Raw genomic sequence first — 25,786 nt, forward strand, 5'->3', positions numbered from 1 at the left:
CTTTTCCTCTTTAACCCCAGGTTCTGCTCATGTCTATGAAGGACATGAACATTGCTAAGCTAACCTCGGTTGACCTCCCACTGTTTAATGGAATAATCCAAGACCTGTTTCCTGCTGTCGAGACTCCCACCATTGACTATGGCAAGGTATGATCAATTTCAGGGGAATGCAAAGGTATGTCATCTCTCAATTTTAAAAAATGACAAAGTAAGTCTGTCCCTGGTACCCCCTTTTTTATCTGCTTTGGATTAATCTTGTATTGGTTAATGTGTCTGTTACATTACTAGGTTCTGCAGACTATGGGATATAGCATGCCCAGCACCTATTGCACTCCATTTTATGCTCCTGATCATGTTTCTCTCTCAGAAATAGGTTTTCCAATTTAAAACATGTTTATTTTAATCATAAAAATTGTTTGTATTTATCTGCAAAGCAGTTCGTGTCTCAAGTGAGTGACGAAGTAAAGTCACTTGTGTTTCTGATTATGTCAAGTCCCATGTCACAAAAATTTCAACTCGAGTCCTCACCTCTGTGTCCAGCCTGGGTCAGTTTACCCACCCATCCACCAGGTTCTAATTAGACATACAGCAGAGAGACTGTACTCTGTACTCTATGCTGCATACTGTATGCACTCAAACATTCACGCCGAATGACGCACAGAAGCTGATTCAAATTACTCTGTTTGCATACAGGTTCCCAAGTGCATCAAATGGTAGTCACTCAAATCATTTTTTGACTTTGCTAAATACCTAAGGAATCATTAAACGTGTCTGAGATGACTCAAATCTGAGTCATCCTCACTCTGTTTTGTATATTATGCACACAAGCTGCCAACAAGGCTTCATCAAATGCTTCAGGTCTCCCTTTGTGTACCAGGGTAGTGTCTAAGTGTACCTATACACAGCAGATATGCAGCACAATGCAGATGTGTTGCCCAGCATGTGTCTCATCGCCTACACATCTTAAGTCTAGACAGGCGGCAACTGCTGCATGTATCAGCGGCAATCAAGTGTGAGAGAGAGGAGGTGGAAGAACAGCATGTACCCACATTCACTTTTACACACATATACAAATTTGCATTCATTCAAACATGCATACACTGACAGCAGGCTTTCCCCTACACCGTCTGCTCTCGTCTGTCCGTTTTGCATTGTGAAGTTTTTCATTGCAGTGTCATGTTGAGCAAAGAGCTCCACCCTCGGTTTTTAATGCTAATGTGTTCCTGCTAAGATGCTTCTGATCTCTTCTCTTTTCGTGCTTCTGTACACAGTTAATGAGGTAAAAAAAGAAATGAGAGAGGGATTGAATTAGAGCAAGAGTGCTTTAATGCCTTTGTAGTAATCTGGCTCTAAAGAGTGTGTGTCTCACTCTAGGGGGTGCTGGGATTGTTTATGGTTATTAAGTTTGAGACATACTCCTCGCCAGTTCATTTGTACTTGCTGATCAACTTGGGATTCAAACCAATAATATTGCACAGTTCTATTACCCTCTTAAGAATCATTATAACTATTCCGAAAAACAAGTTGCTGTTTATTTGTCCACCTTATTATATACTACTGTATGGTTATGTATGTTTTTCATGTGTGGTTCCATTTCTGTAGCTGAGAGAAACTATAGAAGCAGAGCTTCGGCAAAGCGGTCTGCAGGTCACTCCCTTCACCCTGACCAAAGTCATTCAGATGTACGAAACCAAGAACTCACGCCACTCCTCCATGATCGTAGGCAAGACAGGAAGTGGCAAAACGGTCACCTGGAGGATCTTACAGAACACCCTGTGCACCATGCATCGCAAAGGCGAACCTGGCTTCAACCTTGTCCGTGTGAGTCCTGGGGCTATTTAGAGTTCCCTGACCATTTCAAGATTCAGGCTATATTGCACACATAACTAACATACAGTAGTGCAATAATTCAGGTTTATTCTGAGCCTTTGCTTATGTACTTCACTCTGAAAAAGTTCATTTAGTGCTTTACACCAACTGCTATCTAACAACAGTACAATGATGAAGGAGACAAAATACTTAATGCACAGGCATACACAAAGCATGAAGAAAGCATTTGCTCGCTTGCACAACATCAGATAACATGTAACAACAACACACTTTATACGTTTACTCTTGAAATGTCTTAATTGCTTTTGAGTTAAATGAAGGAATCCAAAAATATGTGAATAATACTGCAAGCTCCAATTTTCCATGAATATAAATATCAATTACACAGTGCAAGCATTTCAAAGCTCAACCATTATTCCAGACAAATGCTCACTCCAACAATAGCACAACATAAGTTTGTCATATTGCGATCTCATTATCTCAAACATGAGACGATTTAATGCCAAAGAAGAAGCACTGATCTGACACAGAGCTCCTTCTAAAGCGGCTGTTGTCTGAGGCTATCCTAAGGCATTCATTAGTATGAAAATGAGCCACCGTTAGCAAGTGCTGTAACCCACCATCGTCTTGCATCCCTGACACCAAAACAACAGTCATCAAAGGCACTCTCCACAGGTATTGCGGTGCTCTTCAGGATGCTTAACACAGAACAAAAGCACTCCACAGACTTACAGCTAACATGGTGGAGTTTTGATAAAACCACAGAGCTTCTTATGCTAGCGCACTATAATTGGTAGCACTTACAACACATTGTTGTGATAATATGTTTTCTTGTGCATGCCTTTTTGAGGAATGTGTGCAATTCTAATCCAGTTAACAGAGGCTACAATTATGGATAATTACATTTTTCCATGGTGGCCCTTTTTTCACCCATTTCATGTGCTTTGCAGTGAGCAATAAGATGGTTAGAGCTATTTTCAATTTGTGACGTGATTCATTTTGACTGCACCTCAAGCATGATTATAGAGTGAGAACTGCATCATGTATTATAAATCAGATTTAAAAGCATGCATTTCAACCTGTTGGTGATGTCTTCTCTTTAATGATGTTTCTGTGTGAGTGTGTGTATGTGTGTGTGTGTGTGTGTCTGTGTGCAATCCAGGAGAGAGTGTGCTTTCTTGTTTTTCTTGCTCTCTTCTGTCTACCTCAACATGGTGTCGTGGTGTGTGTCTAAGCCTTCATGGCTTTCGCTCCCTGTTTTATGGTCCATCTTGTTCTCTGCTCCCTCTGTGACACAAAATGCCGTAGTTTTTACATGCTACTTTTTCTTTCCAGAGTTTTCTCTCATCCTATCTATCTATCTATCTATCTATCTATCATCTATCTATCTATCCACATCATTTCTCACTGCCTGTCTTCTCTCTTTTATGTCTGACTCAACACCTTTTCGTTTTGCATAATCTATTTCAGGAAGCCGTCTCTGTCCTACCATTGAAATATCACCTCTTCCAGCTTCCTCATTATCTCTCCTCAGCATCTCCACATGCTCTGACTCACACAAACACGCACGCACCCATGCACCCATGCAGGCACACGTGCACACACACACACACACACACACACACACACACACACACACACACACACACACACACAGACACTGTCTTCACTCTTACTCTTCAAAATCTCATTCCAGCAGCCACTCCCTGTCTGACATTTCAACTCAATTTCTTTTTCCATCCTTCATTTTACTCGCACCTCCTTCTCATTGACACCGGTCCACTTTTTTTTCCCCCTCTGCCCTTTAACCTATGACTCCTCAGGAATGTCCTCTGAACCCCAAAGCAGTGAGTCTTGGAGAACTCTATGGTGAATATGACCTCTCCACCAATGAGTGGACCGACGGCGTTCTGTCCTCTCTTATGAGAGCTGCGTGTGCAGGTACTGTTGGGTGCACTTCAGATGGAAGAGGTTAAGTGCGGTTGCTGTATAGGGCTGTCAATAATAATTTTATTTATTTATCTAGCACTTACATAAAGTTTTTATAAGACAAATTTAATAAGACATAGACACAATCACCAGATAAGGTCAAGAAATGTGGTTAAAAAGTGAGAAGGATATGAGTATAAGCCTGAAAAATAAAAAATAACTTTAATGAATGAATGGTAGGAAGGAAAATATGATAAATCTGTAAAAATTGTGTGGAGGATGCCTTAGAAGAATGAACTGATAAAGTCACTACTGAAGTCAGTCATTGACCCACCAAAGGTCATCTGTGAGTACAGGGCCTGTGTACGGTTGAGACTTAGTTGCAACTCTTTTAGGTACACTTTACTTGCATGTGCACTCAGGTAAACCTAGGCACACTTTATAGGTATAGAATTATTGTACGCTATCTGTTGAAATGCACAATTTGTCTTTAAATGTCTAGTTACACAAACTGTCGGAAATGGACTTTATAGATTTTGGTTAGCCTATTCTTTTTTGTCAGGATTGTTTCTTTGATCACCTACAAGCTTAAGGAAACTGTGTGTGTGTGTGTGTGTGTGTGTGTGTGTGTGTGCAGAATATAACTGTGTCATCAGCTCTTGCGATATCTTGCACTGAGGCTGACACATGCGTGTGGGCTGAGGAAAACAACCTCACACTGGTGGTGTACATTCTGTTTCTTTTAAGCTCAGCCTCACAACAAATTCACACACACACATGCACACATGGGCACACACAAAAGAACAGCCGGTCACAGGCTGACTGGAGATTGTTTCCGTCTCAGGGCCCAGAAGGTGTCTGACGACATTTCTCTTTTCTTGTTATGTCAACTCAGCATGACTCTGTCAGCTCCACTAATTATGTTTTCCTTTTTACTTTATCTGCCTCTCTGCAGTTCTTTACAGCGGCTACTGAACAGATGCTATCAACAGATGTCTTCCTTGTATTTATGATGTTAGTCTTCTTATCATTTTTTTAAGGATGGACAGGGTCATGGGATGATCGGGTTAAATGTCACGCTTGGCATTTTTCTCTGAGCTGTGTCTTTACTGTACCTACTTATTTCTGTTCTCTTCAGAATCTTCTGTCCTGCTGTGAGTGGAAATGTGGGCCAAAATATCTCTGTTTTCTCCCTCTATCTCATTCCCTGCTTGTCTGTCTCTCCCTCAGTCTGTTGCAGAATGGAGAGACCGCAGTATTCTGGGTTAGGGTGGTGTGTGTGTGTCATGGGAGAGTGTGTGTGCTGCATAGCTCAGCTCCTATGGGACTGTCAGTGCAAAAGAGATCCCCTTTCCCTGCTGCCTGTTTTTCTCTCTCTCTCTGTTGCAGCAAGCCAGCTACTGTTGATGAGTGACATGATGTAGCTCTCTCTCTTTCTCTCTCCCCCTCTCTCTCTGTGTTGCTAACCCTCTCTCGCTGTTTGGTCTGACTCTGTGTGGGCCCCTGTGGCTTGCATTTCATTTCATTTCATTGTGGTGTCCCTCATGAGTCAGTGTCTTTCTCTTTACTGTGTATCCATCTCCCCCCCCCCTCTCTCTCTCTTTCTGTCTATCTTCTGTAAGCAATAAAGCAGACCTGTTCATTCTCCAACAGGAGTTTGTGGTCAGTCCCAAGGCCGTGTCTCTGGAAGAGCTTTACGGCCACTTTGATCTGTCCTACCGCGAGTGAACTGATGGCATTCTTTCCACCACCATGTGCCAAACGTGCACAGGTTGCCATGCTAAGCTGTGGAACTGAAACAGTTCTTTGTTTTTGACGCCTGCCAATTAGCCCAGCCAATCACAGACTTTTGTTTGCCTATTTGAGTACAATCTATATAGTTTTCTCCATTTACATATTTTGTTGTCATTATGCTTTTTTTCCAGCAGCAGTTTTCCTGAGTTTCTTTCCGGGTTTTGTTTGTGTCTTGTTACCATGTAGGGCTTGGTGTGGAGGAATTTTATGTTTGAGTGGTGTAATCAGGCATTGCAGTGCCTCCATATGTTTAGCATCTGTTGCTGTTCATCTCTGTTTGTTTATTTCCCCTCCTCGCTGCTTGGAGAAGGGAGATCATCCAAAGCAGAAATGACAGTTGCTTTAGCTGTGTGTGACAGGTTTGATGTTACATGCTTACCCAGTCAGTCAGTCTGTGTGTGTGTGTTTGTATGTGTGAGAGAGAGAGAGAGAGAGAGAGAGAGAGAGTGAGAGAAAGTCTCTGTGCGTATAAGACAGAGAGACTGTTCTGTGTTGTGGTTGTTGTTGTGGGGTCGGTAAATGAGAGACACATGGTCAGATGAAGGGAAAGGAAGAAAGCTAGAAAACTAACAGAACATTTTCCACAAAAAGGCCACAAGTTTGTGAGAAAAGAAATAAAAAGAGACAGGAAAATAGACAGAGAATTAAAGATAGCAAGGCATGTTTACGAATCCATTTGTCTATATTTGTGATAGTAATTGATAAAAACAGAGAGAGAGAGAGAGACTATGTAATGATGCACATTATATGTTTGCTTTATTTTCTAACTTCCTTCCCTGTCTCTCTCATGTTGCTGAGCTCAGATGAGAAGCCGGATGAGAAATGGATTGTGTTTGACGGTCCAGTGGATACTTTGTGGATTGAAAGCATGAACTCAGTGATGGATGATAATAAAGTCCTCACGCTTATTAATGGAGAGAGAATTTCCATGCCTGAACAGGTATGAAATTACATATCAAGCATGTCACACTATTTCTGACTTGTCAAAAAGTAAGCACAAATTCAACTGCCTTATATCAAAGGAAAACTCCAGTCATTTCTCCCCAGCCAAACTTTTCAATACTGGAGCAATTCAGTAAAAAAATAATTCGAGTTACTTACCCTTTCATGAACATATGGTATCTATGCACAATTAGACCTACCTGAATGCATTGATTAGACATAATCACTAATTCTTCCCTCTGGAAACATAGTCCCATGTCTAAAAGAATAAATCATATGTACTTAGAGCTTTGCAAATGCCTTTGAATGGGGAGTTCATGACATACTTTACTGAAAGATTTACTGACTGCCTCAACAGTGTGTTTTGGGTACATTTTTTTGCCAGTATGGGGAGAGTGTAAAAATTATATTCCTTAGTAGTGGCACAGACATTACAAATGTAGCAAAGATTAGATTAAAGGATGCTGGGGGATATATAGTAATTTTCTACACGACTGTTAAAAATAATTAGTTTACCAGAAAAGCTGGTTACATTGTTCTGTGTGTGTCTCTGTAGGTGTCCCTGTTGTTTGAGGTGGAGGATCTGGCAGTGGCGTCTCCAGCAACAGTGTCCCGCTGCGGAATGGTGTATAATGATTACTCAGACCTTGGATGGCAGCCCTACGTTCAGTCTTGGATTGACAAGCGGCAGAAGGTTCAATAAAGGATGCCATAATTTTTTCTTCATTAGTTTGCCTTGTGACTGATAGCTATATGATAACTGTTCTCTTCCATATGCACAACCTTTTCCTCATCTTGTTATTTCTGTCTCTTACTCCCCATAGGTAGAGGTAGATCATCTGAAACGCCTCTTTGACAGATACGTAGAAAAGACTATAAGCTTCAGGAAGACTCACTGTAAGGAGCTGGTACCAATCACCGAGCTGAATGGAGTCATCTCTCTCTGCAGACTCTATGATTCCTTGGCCAATCCTGAAAATGGGGTGAGATCATTGCACCTACACTGTCTGCTTTAATCTTATGAATACAATTCTCAGTAAAAGAAAACATTGGAACTCAAAAAGCAGGTGAAATTAACAGGGTTTCCCATTCAGGTTTTGATATGATCGACATTTAAATTGTTGCCTAATTCACAAAAAACATAGTGTATGCCACTGATATAACACATGCACACTTTAAAGGTGCAGTTTGTAATTTGAAAAGTTTTTCTAGACCTGTAACAAGTGTCTAATTTTAAACTTACCTTAGAAAAAAAGAGAATTCTCTTGTGGAGTATTTACAGCATTTGGCAGATGCCTATGTCCAGAGTAACTTACATTTATCTCATTTATACAACTGAGTAGTTGAGGGTTAAGGGCCTTGCTTAAGGGTGCTCAAGTAGTGGTGGGATTTGAACTCACAACCTTCCGAATAGTAGTCCAGTGTCTTAAACACTGAGCTACCACTTCCCATATAGGCTTTTCTGCTCCTCTTTACTACAGGCTTTGACATACCATGCGGACTATTGGTCCTCGGATCCTAATACGTTTCAGTGACTGACCATTGACTCAAATTTTCTTAATTTGAGTTACGCTGAACTGGCGAAGCACTTAATTTCCAGACTGTGTTGTAAGAATTGTAGACAGGCTAATGAGATTTGGGATGCTGGCTTTGTCTTTCGGTCATACTGGGTCTTTTAATTTTCTATCTTATGAAAAGTTTACTGCCCCTGCTGGTATGGAAAGTTTTTTTTTGTTTGTTTGTTTTTTTTTTGATGCAATAAACGTACACAAGAATAAGTGCTTGTTGGCCGCCAGCTGTAGTCTTAGTGGTGTGCTCAAGTGCAAATTTTCATACAAAATGTGACGTAACAGAGGGAATCATCAGTAGTGATTGGTTGATTGGTTTAGTGTGCCATGGACCTTAAAAAGAAAATCACAACCCATGCATAGACTCAACATGAACAGTTTCTTCTTCCCCTCCAGCTGAACCCAGATGACAGTGAGAACTATGGACGCATGATAGAGCTCTGGTTCCTCTTCAGCTTGATCTGGTCTGTTTGTGCATCTGTGGATGAGGATGGACGTAAGAAGATGGACAACTTCCTACGAGAGATGGAGGGCACCTTTCCTAACAAGGTATTACTTTACATATGCCCACACCACCAACATACTCATACAAAGGTTTATTGTATGACTGTAAAGTGTTTTACTCAATATATTAATAATCCAAAAGAAAACTATAGTAGTATTAATAATGAACTTACTGCTGAAATCCTATATTATCAATACCTTGATCAGGACACCATCTATGAATACTATGTTGACGCTAAGAACAAAACCTGGTCATCATTTGAGGACAAGCTGCCCAAAGGCTGGCGTTATAACTCCACGTAAGTGACTGTATGACCTTGTGTCTCTCCGTGTTTCCAAGCCCATGAGGTGCTGCCACCTGCACACTTCCTCAGTGGCTACCTGCCCAGGATTATGAGTCATCTGCTCTATTCATATACTGTGTTTCTTAATTACTTGGTCTTTATCTCTCTCTCTCTCTCGTTCTGCTTTTATGTCTTTCTCTCATTTCATCACCCTCTGTCCTTTTGCCTCTTCACTCTGTGTCCGATACTTTGTTCACTGCCAGTTTTAAAAAACTTTTTCATCCCTCTATTGCTCTTTCTGACTTATTATATCTTTCAATTTTCAGCCCCTCTATCTGAACTTTTTCACCTCCATTGCCAGATTCTCCTCCAGTCCACATTCTCAGCTCCATTTTCTACCCCTACTGCCATCTCTACTCCTTTCTCACATTATTTCTCACCCTCTATTTTTTGAACCCTCTGTACTTTTCCCTCAACTTTCCGTTCTTCTTCTTTTACTAGCTTTTAAAATATTTTTGGGCTTTCTGCTATCTATTCGCCTCTTATACTAAGTGTTCCAACTTCCATCTGTCTAGAGCTTTCTCTGTATAAGACAGGACTTTTGTAAGGAGAAATTTAGCAAGAACCAATGTGATAGAAATAAATCACCCAAAATTTCTCTCTCTTTCTCTCTCTCTCTCTCTCTCTCTCTCTCTGCAGTGCTCCATTCTATAAGATCATGGTTCCTACTGTGGACACAGTGAGATATAATTTCCTGGTGAATGCTCTCATTTGTGGCCAGTACCCAGTGTTGCTGACAGGTCCTGTAGGAACAGGGAAGACCTCAGTGGCCCAGAGTGTTCTGCAAGGCCTGGATCCAACCAAATGGACTATGCTTACAATCAATATGTCCTCTCAGGTACCCACAAGTAGTCAAAATTCACTTATTCAATTCTTCATTCATTCATCCTGAGAACACATGAGCACTGCAGCGATGATATGATAAAAGTAACAGTTTGTTTAGGCATCTCTTACTATGAGACCTACAATGTCCTGTGTACTGGTGTTGTCTTTGTCTCAAACAGTTCTCAAACTGACTCTCAATCTGACCCACTCAGAGACTTAACTTTTACCTGAGTCATCTCACCTCAGAGCTGGGCCTGTACTTTAGAAAGATAGTGGATGTCAAATTGGGCTCTGCCTATTCTTACTGTCCTCCACTCCTGCAGCTGCAATTAGCTGAGTCAGCTGCTATGTATTACAGCCCAGGCTGAAGACAGCACTTATGGCAGCTTGTATCCAGGAGGCACATTGTATCACCACCATCATCCTCAATTTAAGCCATTATCATCATCATTTATTATTATTATATATCCTACCAATCTCTGCTTACTTTTGCTAAGCCTCTGTGCAAGGGTGGCTGGTATAAATGGGCTAGCAGTGCTGTCTTTCAAAGATACAAAGGTATCAGTGATAGGATTTTTTTGCCATTCTCATCAGATTATTTTTTGTTGTTAATAAATGGCTTAAAGCGGATTGTTTTGGACTTTTGTGGAGCCAAGTGCAGCTACCAATGGTTATAAAAAATAAATACACAGAATAATATGAATAAGTGAGGCTGGGGCTGATTTCTTTCTAGCCCAGACTGTTGATTCATGCCACCTAGCAGTGACAGTCATGTCATGTGTTTACGCAGAGTGAAATTCCCCCTAGATATTGTGCGCTTTTTTGGCTGATATTTTTCAGTTCACGTTGCTGATGCATCCGTAACACCTCATCAGCAGTTAATGAGAAGGTGCACATGAAATACAGTTACCTGAATTACATACAGTGTATAATGATTAAATAAAGTGGGTGTGATGAACATGAATGAGGGGGATTTCTAGGGTTACAACTTTTCTGTTTACCATGTTTTGTATTCAGAGGAAACACACCATGAACCCAGTAGAGCATTATGGAATTGAAAGACTTAGAACACTGTCTTTAACTGTGTGTGTAATAGTTTGCCCCACATCATTCTTATTATTCCATTAGAGACCTCATGATTGCATTGCATTGCTCAACTCTAATAGTTTCATTGTCAAGCTACTATTTGATTTTAGCCCTCCCATCTGATATCATGACCAGCCATCACTGCCTCTATGTGTCATCAGTTTCTCTCTTGCTATTTCTTTTCTTCCTCATGGCCACCTAATCTTTTCAAAATCTTGTCCTGGTTTTCCTCCTAGCCTAACTCTCTGTGTGTCCCTCTCCTAGACCACCTCGAACAACGTGCAGGCAATCATAGAGTCTCGAGTGGAGAAACGCACAAAAGGTGTGTATGTACCTATTGGAGGGAAGAAGATGGTGGCTTTCCTGGATGATCTAAACATGCCAGCAGTGGATGACTTTGGTTCTCAGCCCCCTCTGGAGCTGCTTCGACTTTGGATTGACTATGGATTCTGGTATGACCGTCAGAAACAGACGCAACAGTGTGTCAAGGTAAGAAAGTGGGGATTGTGGCTGTGAGGGGGAGAGAAGGATAACAGGCTATGTGTATTCTTTGTATTTGTTGGTTATATGGTTAAAAAGCATTTTGCATTTATTCTGAATCATAATCAACAGTTTTGTCTCATAGACCTCTGGTGCAAATCAGTTTTCTTGTAGCAAATCTCTAATGTTTAATTATTCTCACCACAATATTGCTAGACACAAATAAGATGCCAAGTTATGGCTAAAACACTAACTGCAGAAAAATTCTTCAATATTTCATTTCCACCTATTTGGCAAGGAGATGTGAAATGCAAATTTTCACCATGACTGCAGCTTAAAGGTGCAATTTTTACAGAGATTGTGAAATTACTGTTCAGAGAATTGTTGTTTACTTGGTTTAGGTCGGTATGAAGCTGGAAAACAAAGGAAATATCATCTGGCTGGGGTCTTTAAAGATTGTGTACACACCCGGACTCCATCTGCTCTTTTTTGTTCCTCTGTTTTAGGACATGTTCCTGCTTTCCTCCATGGGGCCTCCTGGTGGAGGGAGGACTCACATATCAGGCCGCCTGCAGAGCCGCTTCAATCTCATCAACATGACATTCCCGGCGGTGAGTGAGCCTCCACATGGAACTCCACACTAACTCCTTTGATTTAATATAAAACAGGAAAAGCCATAATTAATTTGTTCCTGTTCATTTAAAACGTGCAGTTTTAAACCATTAATCCAAACATTAAATGTTTTATTATGTGAAATATGTCTTGTAATTGAGCCTGTGTGTGTCCTCGCCCTAGCTGCCCCTTTGTTGATATTGTATTCTGCTCATTATCATTCTCAGTGTCTCTTGCTCTGGCAGAATTGCAATGAAAATGATGATAATGATAAGAGTAGGAACACTGGAGGCTCGCTGATTTGGCAGAATGCATAAAAAGACTCCTGACTGACTGATTGCTGCTCATTTCTGATTTTCCTCTTGCATAGTGAAAGCTCACTCAACTACACCCCCCACCCCCCCACATGCTGTTTAACATTTATTTTCATCTAATCTTTTCCAATTTGTCCCTGTGACTTACCATGCCCTGTTATAAGTATCATCTAGCTTGTTTTCCATATCACTTCATTTTCTATTCCCTTACCTTATCTCCCACATGCATTTTCCTCTTTTTGTATTCTTTGCTGATCTCTTTCCCCCTACCCATCATCCCTCACTCTCTCATATGTTTCTACCACTCTCATTTTTAAATGTGATCATTTCTGATCCACTGAACGTCTTTATTTTATGTGCGCCCCCTCTCCCCCACGCCCCACCCGCTCTCTCTGTCTCTAGGAGTCTCAGATCAAGCGTATCTACGGAACAATGATAAACCAGAAGCTGCAGGAGTTTGAGGAAGAGGTTAAGCCCATAGGAAATATCCTGACTCAGGCTACGCTGGAGTTGTACTATGCCATCACTGCCCGCTTCTTACCCACTCCTGCTAAAATACACTACCTCTTCAATCTCAGAGACATCTCCAAGGTGAAATACTAATTATTTTATGTATTAGCAACTACATATATTTCAGAAACAAGGTTACGGTTTGGAAGAATCATATTCTTTTCCTTGATTTGGGTGCGTTATGGACTAGTGTTATTTTAATCTCTCATTAAATCATTTTAACACTCTCTTTTTTTCTTGCTTCAGGTCTTCCAAGGTCTACTGCGATCTCATAGGGACTTTCATGACACCAAACAGAGCATCACACGCCTTTGGATACATGAGTGCTTTAGGTAATTACGTCAAAAAATATAAACACAAATATGTGTTTATAGCTAAACACCCATATTACAGTCAACATTCTGCTGATTACTCATTGTGTCTGTGTAAAGGGTGTTTTCAGATCGGCTGGTGGATCAAGCAGATATGGAGGCATTTGTTGGGCTTTTGACTGAGAAACTGGGCTCCTTGTTTGATCTCACTTACCACAGCATCTGTCCCAACAAACAACCACCTATATTTGGTATGCACTTGCCCTATTTAGCATTTTATAAATGGGCAAAGTTATAAACAAATGTTTTTTAGATGTCTTTAAAGCATATATCAATTTACTGTTTGCTGCTTGCTTTACTATGGGCACAGAATAAACAAATATTTTAGTCCTATAAATACCATACAGTTTAGAAAATACAGCAAAAATGAGATTCATTTGAGTTTGACTTCATACAAATGGTGTTAGTCCTGTTTGTTTTCTATTTGTAGGGGATTTCCTGAAGGAGCCGCATGTGTATGAAGATTTGCTGGACTTTAAATCTCTGAAAAGATTTATAGAGTCTCAACTGGAGGACTACAACCTCACCCCCGGAGTTGTCCCAATGAGTCTGGTTCTCTTTAGAGATGCTATTGAGCATGGTCAGCTCATAGCTCCAGTACATATAACAACTCACAAATGCCAAAACACACTAGCACAAATATCCAATATTTATAAATATAGCATGTGTATGTTTATAAATATAGCATGTGTATGTTTATAAATATAGCATGTGTATGTTTATATATAGTAGTTCCTCTCATCATCTGGACAACACCACAACACCTGTAGTGCAATGATGTGCAGTACGATTCAAATCAGTGCAGCAGTCTATGAATAGTTATCCCAGTCTGTGAGTAGCTAGCCCAGTCTTTGAATAGCTGGTCCAGTCTATGGATAGTTATCCCAGTCTTTGAATAGCTGGTCCAGTCTATGGATAGTTATCCCAGTCTATGGATAGTTATCTAGTCTATGAATAGCTAGCCCAGTCTATTAATACCTTGCCCAGTCTCTGAATAGCTAATCCAGTCTATGGATAGTTATCCCAGTCTATGGATAGTTATCCCAGTCTAAGAATAGCTAGACCAGTCTATGGATAGTTATCTAGTCTATGAATAGCTAGCCAAATCTATGAATAGCTGCAGTATCCCAGTCTGTGAATAGCTATATGAATAACTACTGTATCCCAGTTTATGAATAGCTATCCCAGTCTATGAATAGTTAGTCCAGTCTATGAATAGCTTGTCCAGTCTATGAATAGCTAGTCCAGTCTATGAATAGCTAGTCCAGTCTATGAAAAGCTAGCCCAGTCTCTGAATAGCTAGTCCAGTCTATGAATAGCTAGTCCAGTCTCTGAATAGCTAGTCCAGTCTCTGAATAGCTAGCCCAGTCTATGAAAAGCTAGCCCAGTCTATGAAAAGCTAGCCCAGTCTATGAAAAGCTAGCCCAGTCTATGAATAGCTAGCCCAGTCTATGAGTAGCTGCAGTATCCCAGTCTGTGAATAGCTAGTCCAGTCTATGCGTAGTTATGAATAACTACTCTATCCCAGTCTATGAATAGTTAGTCCAATCTATGCATAGATAGCCCTATTCAGTAACCAGACCAGGTTCTGTTTGCTGCTTGAGTATCTAGTGCCAATCTAGATGGCTATGAGTAACCAGCTGAGTGTGATCTAATACATGAGTAACCAGTCCAATGCAGGAATAACCAGTACAATGTCTAATGGCAGTCCAGTGCATCACTTGCCAGTGCATTGGCAGAGAAATGCCTGAGAAACCCCAACTGCAAACAAGAGCTCAAGTGTCCCATTTCTGGAGCCAGTTAAAATGAAAATACAAGAGTATAGAACCAAACTAGACCGAAACAGTCCAAAGAGGCAAACAGGCAAAGTGAGCCGAGTGATCCCTTGTTACTTGAATAATTGCCCTTCTCCATCTCACTATAAAGGATGCAATTATATTACAAACCCCATAAGTGGGTAAACAATTATGCGTCCAGTCCCACAACACAGTGTGTAATCAGTCTGTGTCACTCAACACTGGGTACAAACTTGCCACAGCGCATACACATTCCACTGAATTAAGTTGGATATTAAACACAGGGGTATAAGATTAGACACATCACACTCAGCTCAGTGCAGACCATTAAACCAGTCAAATGGACTTGTCTTAATATTCAGCACTGATTGATTATGAGATTAGTTTTTGTGAGCTGTTGTGCATGCTTGTATGTCAATGAGTTAATGGGCTTATGTGATAATTATTTGTGTTAGCATGTTTGGTGTATTGTGAGTGCTCTTATTAATATCGCTTTGTTGTTTTTTTTAGTGACACGAGTGATGCGTGTGATCAGTCAGCTGAGAGGAAATATGCTCTTGGTGGGGATTGGAGGATCGGGTAGGCAGAGCCTCACTAAACTGGCCACTTATATCTGCGACTACATGTTGTTTCAAGTGGAGGTCACCAAGCAGTACCGCAAGCAGGAGTTCAGAGAAGGTGATGTCCAGATTGTGTTAGATATCCTGACTTACTCTCAAAAATCCATTATTTGTCAAATGAGAACACTTTTTGTTCATTGCTGAATTATTATGCATGTTGATATACACAGCACATGTGCAAACCAGAGCATACTATATGTAATCACCAATCAAAACAACCCTTTGTAATATAGGTAATTGGAGAATACTGCTAGGTAAAATCTTGCTTGAGTTTAAGATATTTTCTGTTAGCAGATAGAATGTCAAATGTGCTAGAATATTCAAGGAATAAAATATGACAGGGCATGCTGTTATTGAAAAAATAATCACTGACAGTGTGGAGTGACCACGCCAGAGTTTTTATTATGCTTATGCCACAGCAGTTGCTTATGCACATTTTTTAAATTAGAAAATGGCACATCATACACACTAGCCAGTTGTGTTGAAACTACTTTTTTATGGTGAAAGAAATGGCTGATATTAAAAATAGCTGTTTGAAACAACTGTTGCAGTTTCTTTGATTTACTTCTTTCTTTACTTTGTAAACTGTTGTATGTATTGTATGCCATAGAACAGGTGATAATGAATAACACACTCCCTGTTGTGTTCTAATGCATAATTAATTAACACCTTCTGGCCAGTCAGAATTGAGAAATTAACAGCACCATGGTATAAATGTAAATAAGAGAAGTTTTGCATGCCATTCAGTGTATTATGTAAGTGTAAGAATTTTGCCATTGGATTTGTGATGTTAGGACTGTTTTGTTGATGTCATTTTGCTCATGAAACTTAATTTGCCACATTTGCTAGACATTGCTAAGGGTTTTATATTTTAGAGTCCTTCTAGTAAAGTCTGCCTAATCAGTGGTTATCGTAGCAACACGCCCAGGGGTTATTTTCAGTCATACAAGACATCAACAAGATGTTTCAACACAGATTTTGACACAAATTGTGCAAATAAGGTGTGCTCTTTTGTATAAAACTCCATAACTAACTAAGAAAAATGCCCTATATCTGTGCATTCATCAGCTGGCTCTTTTTACTGAAGGGGTGGATCTTACTTAATACAGTGAGCTGTTTCCACCTTCTCTGTAATATTTTTGCTGATACGCTATTGAAGTAGCTTCCTGTTGTAGTCAATATATGATCCTGTTAAGAATAAATTAACAGATGTGCATACCATATGAAGTCCAATAATTATATTGTTGACCCCTACCATTTTCCTGATCCCTCTGTTCCCTAATGAACTTTATAAAAGGATTAATTAACAATTTAATACTATACCTATCAATGCTATACCTAAATCAACAAAATAAGTATCTATTTTTGCATATTTCTATCACTCAGGTCGGTGTGATAATTGAACTAAATCTATTTTCCACTACAGTGAAATTAAGATTTTGATATTCTTGATGAAGTATTCCTGACCTTTAAATTCAACAGATGAACAGAAGACAAACACAATGATGAATTTAATGAAGTGGTTTGGGTTCTTTTTTGTAATTGCATAAATATAATTGCTCTGTCTAATCCAGACATTAAGAAGCTGTACAGACTGACTGGAGTGGACAACAAGCCCACTGTTTTCCTGTTTAATGACACTCAGATCGTGGATGAGTCCTTTTTAGAGGACATCAACAACATCCTCAGTTCTGGAGAAGTGCCCAACCTGTACAAGTCAGATGAATTTGAAGAGGTCTGTCTACTACTGATTAAACTTGCAAGTGTGTTAGCATGCATGTGGATGTGTTCATTGATAATGTTGTTATATTTCTACTGTGCAGATCCAGAGTGCTCTTACTGAGTCTGCAAGGAAGGACAATGTGTCTGAGACACCAGACTCTATGTTTAACTACCTGATAGAGCGTGTGAGAAACAACCTCCACATAGTGTTGTGCATGAGTCCTATAGGAGACCCTTTCAGGTACTTATTCTTCTGCAACAGCAAGATACATATTGAGTTCACTACATAAACAGAGAAAATAAGAAAACACTGCTGCCTCCGTCCCAACCAGATACTACTTTATGAAATGAATGCCTCAAATGCTTGAATGGAATTGGACCAAATTGATTGAATGGGTGAAATTCGTCAGCATTTGCTGAGTAGCCTAGTCCTGAAATCAAATCACACACCTCACCTATAATGATGATAATAAATACTGAAATGATTTCTGCAGGTCCAATTTTGGTCATGGCTATAGTTTTCTAATTCAATGCTACGTTCAGAGAGAACTCAAAGAGAGCCCTGCAGCCATCTTATTATTTCATTTTTATGAGTTTCACAGTGCAGAAATCAGTGCACTGATATTCAGTTCGACTGGGAGAGTTAGTCTCCAACAAAGTGAAAGCAATTTACTGAGCCAGACAAAGAACCACTTCTACCTCACCTGTCATCCTGAGATCTTCATCAATAGTCAGCATGAGTGCTAGGAGTTGCCCGGTCCTGACCTTCCTTTCTAGTCTTCTCATTACTTACTGCCTTCACTTGGGTTTTATATTCATCAAAAACTCTCTATCTGTCTCTCTTTCTCTCTTATTATTCTCTTGTGCTCCCTCTTCTCCTCTCCCTCTTTAATCAGCGATTTGCATCCCATGTCAGCATAACGAGGTGGCTTGTGTCAAGTGACCCTGGGGTCACACCTAATTAAAAATGACAGCATCTGAATCAAGCTGTGGGCTCAGGCCGAATGGCCTTATTTGTAATTGGTGGGTTTATTACCATGGTAGCACTTTAATAGCAACTACTGGCCCAAAAGGCAGCATAATCATGCATGACAAATCAGCAAACGAACACTGGATGACCTGTGAGTGGAGCAGGGAATGTAGGCTGTGTGTATGGAAGAAAATTATGTAAAATTAGTTAATAACAACCCAGTCCTCCCTCTTAGTAACAGTAAAACATTTAGAGGTGTCTGAAGGCAGAATTACATACAGCAAGTAAGGGCGAATACGTGAAGTACCACTGCTTTTCTACCTTTTAACTCAATGTTTGAGTGTGTGTGTGTGTGTGTGTGTGTGTGTGTGTGTGTGTGTGTGTGTGTGCACGTGTGTGTATTTGTGTCTTTGTGTGCGTGTGTGTAGGAATCGTATTCGTCAATACCCAGCGTTAGTGAACTGCACTACTATAGACTGGTTCTCTGAGTGGCCAAAAGATGCTTTATTAGAAGTAGCTGAGAGATATTTGGATGGGCTCACCTTGGGGAATGACGAAGGGGTAAAACACACACACACAGACACACACACACAGATACTATTGCACAACTCATTAAAACATATATACCATATACACTGAACGTCCACTTAGAAATACCTATACACCAACACATTCAAGCAATTATCCAATCAGCCAATCATGTGACAGCAGCACAATGCATTAAATCATGCAAATACAGGTCAAGAGCTTCAGTTATTGTTCACGTCTAACATCAGAATGGACAGGTAAAGATTGGAAAAATGTCACATGGTCTTTTTCCAATTTTCAGCTGCCCAATTTCAGTGAGTTTGTGCCCACTGTAGCCTCAGATTCCTGTTCTCGGGTGACAGGAGTGGAATAAGAAGTGGTCTTCGGCTGTTGTAGCCCTGGACCTGTCTCAGGTTCAGCATGTTCTGAGTTCTGAGATGTTTTTTTGCTCGCGAAGAGAGGTAATTTGATTTACTGTAGATGTCAGCTCAAACCAGTCTGGCCATTCTCCCGACTTCTCTCTTCAACAAGGCTTTTCTCTTCAACACCCACACTGGATGGTTTTTGTTTTTCCCACCGTCCTGTGTAAAACTGGAGTGCATGACAATCCCAGGAGATCAGCAGTTCTGGGCAAAGTCATTGAGATAGCATTTTTCACCATTCTGATGTTTGATGTAAACGTTAACTGAAACTCTTTGCTTGTATCTGCATGATTTTATGCATTGTACTGATGATTGGCTAAATCATCTTTTTAAACTACACTGTAAAGATTTTTTAAACAGGCATTAACAGAAATTCTACATTTATTGGCACATTATGTTTGTTAGTCTATTAAAATATTCATTTGGATTTGAAAGGTACCATGACATAAAACCATACTGTCACACACATAAGATATTATCCAGATACTGTATTAGTTTGGGTTGAAAGGAGGATTATGTGGGAGACCTCTAAAATTTTATTACAGCTGTCACTGAGAATCTGATACCATTTGAACAGGTTTATAAGTTGAATTAATATCAGCTATATCCCTAACCTGCAGATCCAGACCAAAGTGGCTTGTATCTTTGTGACTATGCACCAGTCAGTAGTGCAGTTTTCTCAGAGGATGAAGCTGGAGCTCAAGAGGCACAACTATGTCACACCCACCAACTACCTTGAACTCGTATCTGGTTATAAGAAGTACTTATGCTTCTATTACTTTTTAAATTATAAGTAATAAAGAAGAGAGAAGGAGATGTAGACAGACTAATGCTCTTTGTCTATATACCTTTCTCACTCTTTGCTTTACATGTTCCAAAATTCCTTTGGCTACAATATTTTTCTGCTATCTCTCTCTCTCTCTCACACACACACACAAACACATTCACCCCCACATACTCATACACACTCTGTTAGGTTGTTGGCTGAGAAGCGCAGTGAGCTTGGTGAGCAGGTGTCTAAACTGAGGAACGGTTTGTTTAAGATTGATGAGACTCGCACTAAAGTGGAGGCCATGTCAGTGGAACTGGAAGACGCCAAGAAAAAAGTGGCCGAGTTCCAGAAGCAGTGCGAGGAGTACCTGGTCGTCATTGTACAACAGAAGAGAGAAGCAGATGAACAGCAGAAGGTGATTGGCAGATAGAAAATTATATTGTGGGTATCTGTGTGATTACATTCATCGAGACATATTTACACCTGTTTCGTTGTTGTCCCTTCTTTAATGATGATTCTCTTTACTTGTTGTTGTTTCCTGAACCTAAAATAAATGTGTTGATTTGTGTATATATTAATGCACCTTCTGGTGTTTGCGTATGTTTGTATGACTGGTTGTGTGTAGGCTGTGAGTGCTCACAGTGAGAAGATTGCAGCAGAAGAGAAAAAGTGCAAGGCAATGGCCGATAATGCTCAGAGAGATCTTGATGAAGCCCTACCTGCTCTAGAGGAGGCCATGAAGGTCAGCTCAGTTTTATTCTGCTAAACTATGCATGAACTGAACATCTCCTTACAGAGCTCAGCTTATATTGCTGTTTACTATATACCAATGTGAGAAATGTTTGGGAATCATTTGGGATGATTGAGATTTCTAAATGAATGGATCATAAAATGTAATCTTTCATTATTGAATTGTTCATCTAATAAGTATGGGCTTATTAAACAGCACATTTGTTTTCTCACAGCTGAAATTACAAAACTAGTTGCTGTAATACTACTAATAATGCTAATAAATGTAAATATACACTTAATAGGAACACCTGTAGCCCTGTACATTAATGCAGTTATCCAATCAGCCAATCATGTGGTAGCAGTGCAGTACATAAAATCATGCAGCTACAGGTCAAGAGCTTCAGTTAATGGGAAAAGTAATTAACTAATCCCACTAAGGATCTCAGTGGCATGGTTGTTGGTGCTAAATGGAATGGTTGATCTGTTGTTGGTTTTTCCAATGTCGTCTGATCTTTTTCCAATCTTCAGCTGTCCAGTTTTTGTGAGCCTCTGCACACTGTAGCCTCAGATCCCTGTTCCTGGCTCACAAGAGTGGAACCCAGTGTGGTCATCTGCTGTTGTAGCCCATCCACCATGTGCAATCTGAGATGCTTTTCTGCTCCCCATGGTTATAATAGTGGTTGTTTTAGTTACCGTAGCCTTCCTGTCTGACCATTCTCCTCTGACCTCTGTCGTCAACAAGGTGTTTCTGTCCGCACTGGGTGTTTTTCGCACCATTCTCTGTAAACTTTGTAGAGTGTTGTCTGTCAAACAGGAGATCTGCGGTTTCTGAAATACTCAAACCAGCCCATCTGGCACCAACAACCATGCCATGGTTAAAGTCATTGAGATCACATTTTCCCCCATTGTGATGTTTGAGGTGAACATTAACTGAAGCTCTTAGCCTGTATCTGCATGAATTATGCATTGTGCTGCTGTCACATGATTGGCTGATTGGATAATAGCATGAAAGAACAGGGGTACAGGTGTTTTATTAAATTGGTCAGTGTGTTTATTTTGGAAGTATTGATTGGCAGATGTAGTTACAGATAAAATTAGTGTGTAGTTCTTGCGGTTACTGCCAGTAGCCTTACTTCAAATTCACTGCCCGTGCAGCTCCCATATACCAAGAAAAAAAGATGGCTGGAATTGTGTTCTAATGTGTTTCCATGTGGTTAGTAACTTTCTCTCCTGCTGTGTAGGCCCTGGAGTCCCTGAATAAGAAGGATATGACTGAGATCAAGTCTTACGGTCGGCCCCCAGCACTGGTAGAGACTGTGATGCAGGCAGTCATGATTTTGAGAGGATGTGAACCCACCTGGGCTGAGGCTAAGAGACAGCTTGGTAAGAGGTGGAGAAAAAGAGCATATATTTACTGGTTGATCATTGGATAATGGAGAGACCAGGAAACAAAGTGGACCTAAAGAAGACTTAAATTTTACTCAAACAAACTCATTATAATAGAGAGGTAAAAGGTTAAATAGAGCTGAAAACACACATAGAGCAGTGGGCAGTGGAAATGTAATCAACAATTAGAAACTAAACTTAAACACATACTCCAGAGCAGCCGAGCTGATGACGCTTAAATCAGTAGATTAGCATTGTCATTATACTCCACTGTCTCTATGTGTGATAGGTGAAGCCAACTTCATTAAACAGCTGGTGAACTTTGATAAGGATAACATATCAGACCGTGTGCTGAAGAAGATTGGCCAGTACTGCACACAGCCTGACTTCCAAGCTGATATCATTGGCAGAGTCTCGCTGGCAGCCAAGTCTCTCTGCATGTGGGTCAGAGCCATGGAGGTAAGACCCAATACCCACAGACACACACACACACACACATGTGCACTGACAAATATGTATGGTTTATATACCTGTATACCAACTCTTTGTTATCTTTAAATTAATTCATCTTTGCATACCTGTGTGTCCATGCTTTGTGCTTATGTGTGTGCGTTTTTCTCAGGTATATGGCCGTATCTTCCGGGTGGTGGAGCCGAAGCGCGCTAGGCTGCATGGAGCCATGACTCAGTTGGCAGAGAAACAGGCCTCACTGGCTGAGGCCCAGACCAAACTCCGAGAGGTCAGTGCATGTGTAGTTTTCACTATGGGCTCTAGCTGCCAAATTCCTTTAAAACTTGCATTTGAACTTTAATTACTTTTAATGGCTTAGTGTTTAAATGCATTTGAATATTAAGGAGTCTATAAGTTCAAACAAGAACAAACGTGTCACTTCATATCATAATTTTATCATAATGATTCTCTGTTTTAATTTACCAACAGTAATATTTTTTTGCATTACTGTTTTACGTTTTGTATATGATCTATATAAAAAAATGCCAAGAAACACCTACATTCACAGAAAAAGGAAATTTGACTGACATGACAGATGACCAACCACATACCTTGCCTGTAGTGTGTCAGGAAACTCATTAGATTAACTCATTTACTAACCGCGAACTGCTTAAAACAAAACTTCTTAACAACTTTCAGTGTTGCGGCATTTAAATATTTAGAAAATGGTGCACGGTATAGAACTGAAGCGTGGACAGTCAATCAGATTGCAGTCTTCTACATCCTAAAGGCCATTCTGGAATGTTCATGCCCAGAAAAGTGTACGTAGAATCTCAAACTCTTCCCAGTGGAGTCTCAGATGGCTTACTACTATATATGGTCACCATGGTCTAGTGGATAAATACTTTTTTTAAATGTGAATATAACACAAGGGTAATGTAGGCAGAATTTTAGGAAACATTTTTAATAGGCAACATAGTATTGTAAATGTTTGAATGTGGGTTTTAAAAACATATTTGAAACTTTGAATAGAGTACAAGAAGTGAAATTTGTTCTGACCACCATAGAGAGATACGTTACAGTGGAACAAGCTAATAATGCATGATAGAGAAAGCATAAGAGATTTCTTAAGAGGGATTTACGAGCTCATACGACAGTATGTGTGTGTGTGTGTGTGTGTGTGTGTGTAGGTAGGTGAGAAACTGGACCAGTTACAGACACAGTATGGTGAGAAGCTGAGTCAAAAGGAAGAGTTGAGGAAAAAGTCAGAAGACATGGAGCTTAAACTGGACCGAGCTGGCAAACTGGTGTCTGGACTGGCTGGAGAGAGAGTACGCTGGGAAAATACTGTAGAGGTACACACACATGCACACACATTCACACATACACACTTGTTGAAATCAGGCAATACTACAGTTTGTGTATTTTTGCCTTAATGTAGGATCTGGAGAAGGACATGGGTTATCTAGTAGGAGACTGTCTACTTGCTGCTGCGTATCTCTCATACATGGGTCCTTTCCTGTCCAACTACCGAGACGAGCTTCTCACAAGCATCTGGATAAAACAGGTTACTCTTATTCTCCAAATACGCCTTACAAACTTTACATTTTTCAAAGAACTTTATTAATCCCAGAGGGAAATTGCTTAAGTTAGAGACATTAGAGACATTTTACATTAATATTATACTTTTTCTGTTGTTCTATACCTTATTCTTCTCTCTTTATACTCACACTCTGTCCGTAGTTCAAGGAGTTGGAGGTTCCATGCTCTCCAGGCTACAGTTTTGCTGTTTTCCTCTCCAAAGCCACAGCTGTGCGTGACTGGAACATCCAGGGTCTTCCCTCCGATGCTTTCTCCACTGAGAATGGAGTCATCGTCACCCGCAGCAATCGGTCAGCCCTCACCAGACCAATCTCCCAACACTATTTTGACAGACAGACTGTCTCTAGTGCTAATTAGAATAACGACAGTATCTCATGAATAATGATGACTAATGAATAGTGATAGCAGGGTAATTAGCTAAAGATAATAGTAAGCTCTGCGATGTGAATGTCCATTTATAGACCAGTGCTAATTTCCTTTCACAGAAACAGAAGGTCACCAGGCGGGGCATTTTTTGGAGATTATGTATTATTATGAATTATTTGGGGATAATGTCTCAGGCATTCACAGTACTGGCTAATGTCTGTCTGTCTCTCTTTCTCTACATCTTTCTCCAGATGGCCATTAATGGTGGACCCTCAAGGACAAGCGCTGAAGTGGATTAAGAACATGGAGTCTAAAAGAGTGAATAATCACGCACACAATTGCACAATGCCCAAACCTTTTCTACACCAATTTTGTACACTCTAGGTGGTATAAGGATCAAATTATCTAGAGCTCAGGGAGAAAAGGTAAGGGTTTGTATAGAAACTGACTGGAGGCAAGAAAACAGAAGGTATTAGACAAGATTATAGCTCCCTCCATATTGCAAAAGCATAACCCACATTCTGCAACGAGATTATCAACAGGGCATCACGTCATACAGCCTACCCATTTTAGTCTGAGTCGTGACATTGTGTAAAACCCACAGACTCCAGTGCCTTTCTTCTCTTAATTAGTGTGGAACAAATGAACACCACAAAATCTGTGGCACATTGAGAGCTGTATCATTTCTGTCACTCATTCTTCTCACCTGCTTTCTGTTCCTCTTTCCTTCACACACACTCTCTCTCTCTCTTCAAATCTAGCTCTCTGCACAGACAGTTCTATTAATATGCTATCTCTCTCTCTTTTGTGTTTTGGAGGCTGCAGTTGTTCGTTTCTTTATTGAGGTGAGATGGAGCCTCTTTTCTCTCTGTGCTCAGGCGTTTTTTGAAAAAGAGAGCACAACATGGGAGATGTTGATGGAGTATTTAGAGAGCAAAAATGACACACAGGAGTATCACACACACACACATACGCACACACAAAGGCATCATTATACACATTTACACACCTAGGCTGGCATCTTTGTCCTGACCATCTGGTCACTGTGCTTTTCTCCATCTCTTGTGTCTCAGCTTAGCCTCATTTGTTGTACAGGTCTCTGCTCTTCAGTTGCCCCCTTTTTCTCTCTGCCCCTCTATGTCCCTCTGTCTCTTTTCCTCTCTGTCAGTCTCTCTCTCCTCTTTTCATGCTGTTTCTCTGACCTTTTCCTCCTCTCTGCAGGTCCTTTCATGCTTTCATGTCTTGCTGGGGTGGCCAGTGCCATTCACACACTACAGCTAAACGCTGACATTTAGGAACAATCACGAAATGT

The 25,786-nt window shown here is 40.3% G+C and overlaps 1 protein-coding gene across 2 annotated transcripts in view; it reads left to right on the top strand.

Moving 5' to 3' along the window:
* Window positions 1-25,786, top strand: part of dnah2 (dynein, axonemal, heavy chain 2) — a 134,649-nt gene that overhangs the window by 82,457 nt on the left and 26,406 nt on the right. For both annotated transcript variants that reach the window (XM_026936299.3, XM_053233435.1), the window contains exons 41-69: window positions 21-146; window positions 1,602-1,820; window positions 3,653-3,770; window positions 6,356-6,492; window positions 7,051-7,188; window positions 7,319-7,477; window positions 8,459-8,611; window positions 8,774-8,865; window positions 9,550-9,748; window positions 11,086-11,310; window positions 11,808-11,912; window positions 12,630-12,818; window positions 12,984-13,069; window positions 13,169-13,299; window positions 13,539-13,688; window positions 15,415-15,582; window positions 17,099-17,259; window positions 17,348-17,487; window positions 18,645-18,777; window positions 19,787-19,926; window positions 20,143-20,353; window positions 20,564-20,680; window positions 21,912-22,053; window positions 22,346-22,515; window positions 22,679-22,795; window positions 23,697-23,861; window positions 23,948-24,073; window positions 24,250-24,398; window positions 24,726-24,792. In XM_026936299.3, the coding sequence (XP_026792100.3) occupies window positions 21-146; window positions 1,602-1,820; window positions 3,653-3,770; window positions 6,356-6,492; window positions 7,051-7,188; window positions 7,319-7,477; window positions 8,459-8,611; window positions 8,774-8,865; window positions 9,550-9,748; window positions 11,086-11,310; window positions 11,808-11,912; window positions 12,630-12,818; window positions 12,984-13,069; window positions 13,169-13,299; window positions 13,539-13,688; window positions 15,415-15,582; window positions 17,099-17,259; window positions 17,348-17,487; window positions 18,645-18,777; window positions 19,787-19,926; window positions 20,143-20,353; window positions 20,564-20,680; window positions 21,912-22,053; window positions 22,346-22,515; window positions 22,679-22,795; window positions 23,697-23,861; window positions 23,948-24,073; window positions 24,250-24,398; window positions 24,726-24,792 (4,233 nt within the window). The remainder of the gene's footprint in view (window positions 1-20; window positions 147-1,601; window positions 1,821-3,652; window positions 3,771-6,355; window positions 6,493-7,050; window positions 7,189-7,318; window positions 7,478-8,458; window positions 8,612-8,773; window positions 8,866-9,549; window positions 9,749-11,085; window positions 11,311-11,807; window positions 11,913-12,629; window positions 12,819-12,983; window positions 13,070-13,168; window positions 13,300-13,538; window positions 13,689-15,414; window positions 15,583-17,098; window positions 17,260-17,347; window positions 17,488-18,644; window positions 18,778-19,786; window positions 19,927-20,142; window positions 20,354-20,563; window positions 20,681-21,911; window positions 22,054-22,345; window positions 22,516-22,678; window positions 22,796-23,696; window positions 23,862-23,947; window positions 24,074-24,249; window positions 24,399-24,725; window positions 24,793-25,786) is intronic.

Source organism: Pangasianodon hypophthalmus, chromosome 4, assembly GCF_027358585.1.
Source record: "Pangasianodon hypophthalmus isolate fPanHyp1 chromosome 4, fPanHyp1.pri, whole genome shotgun sequence".
Taxonomy (NCBI): Eukaryota; Metazoa; Chordata; class Actinopteri; order Siluriformes; family Pangasiidae; genus Pangasianodon; species Pangasianodon hypophthalmus.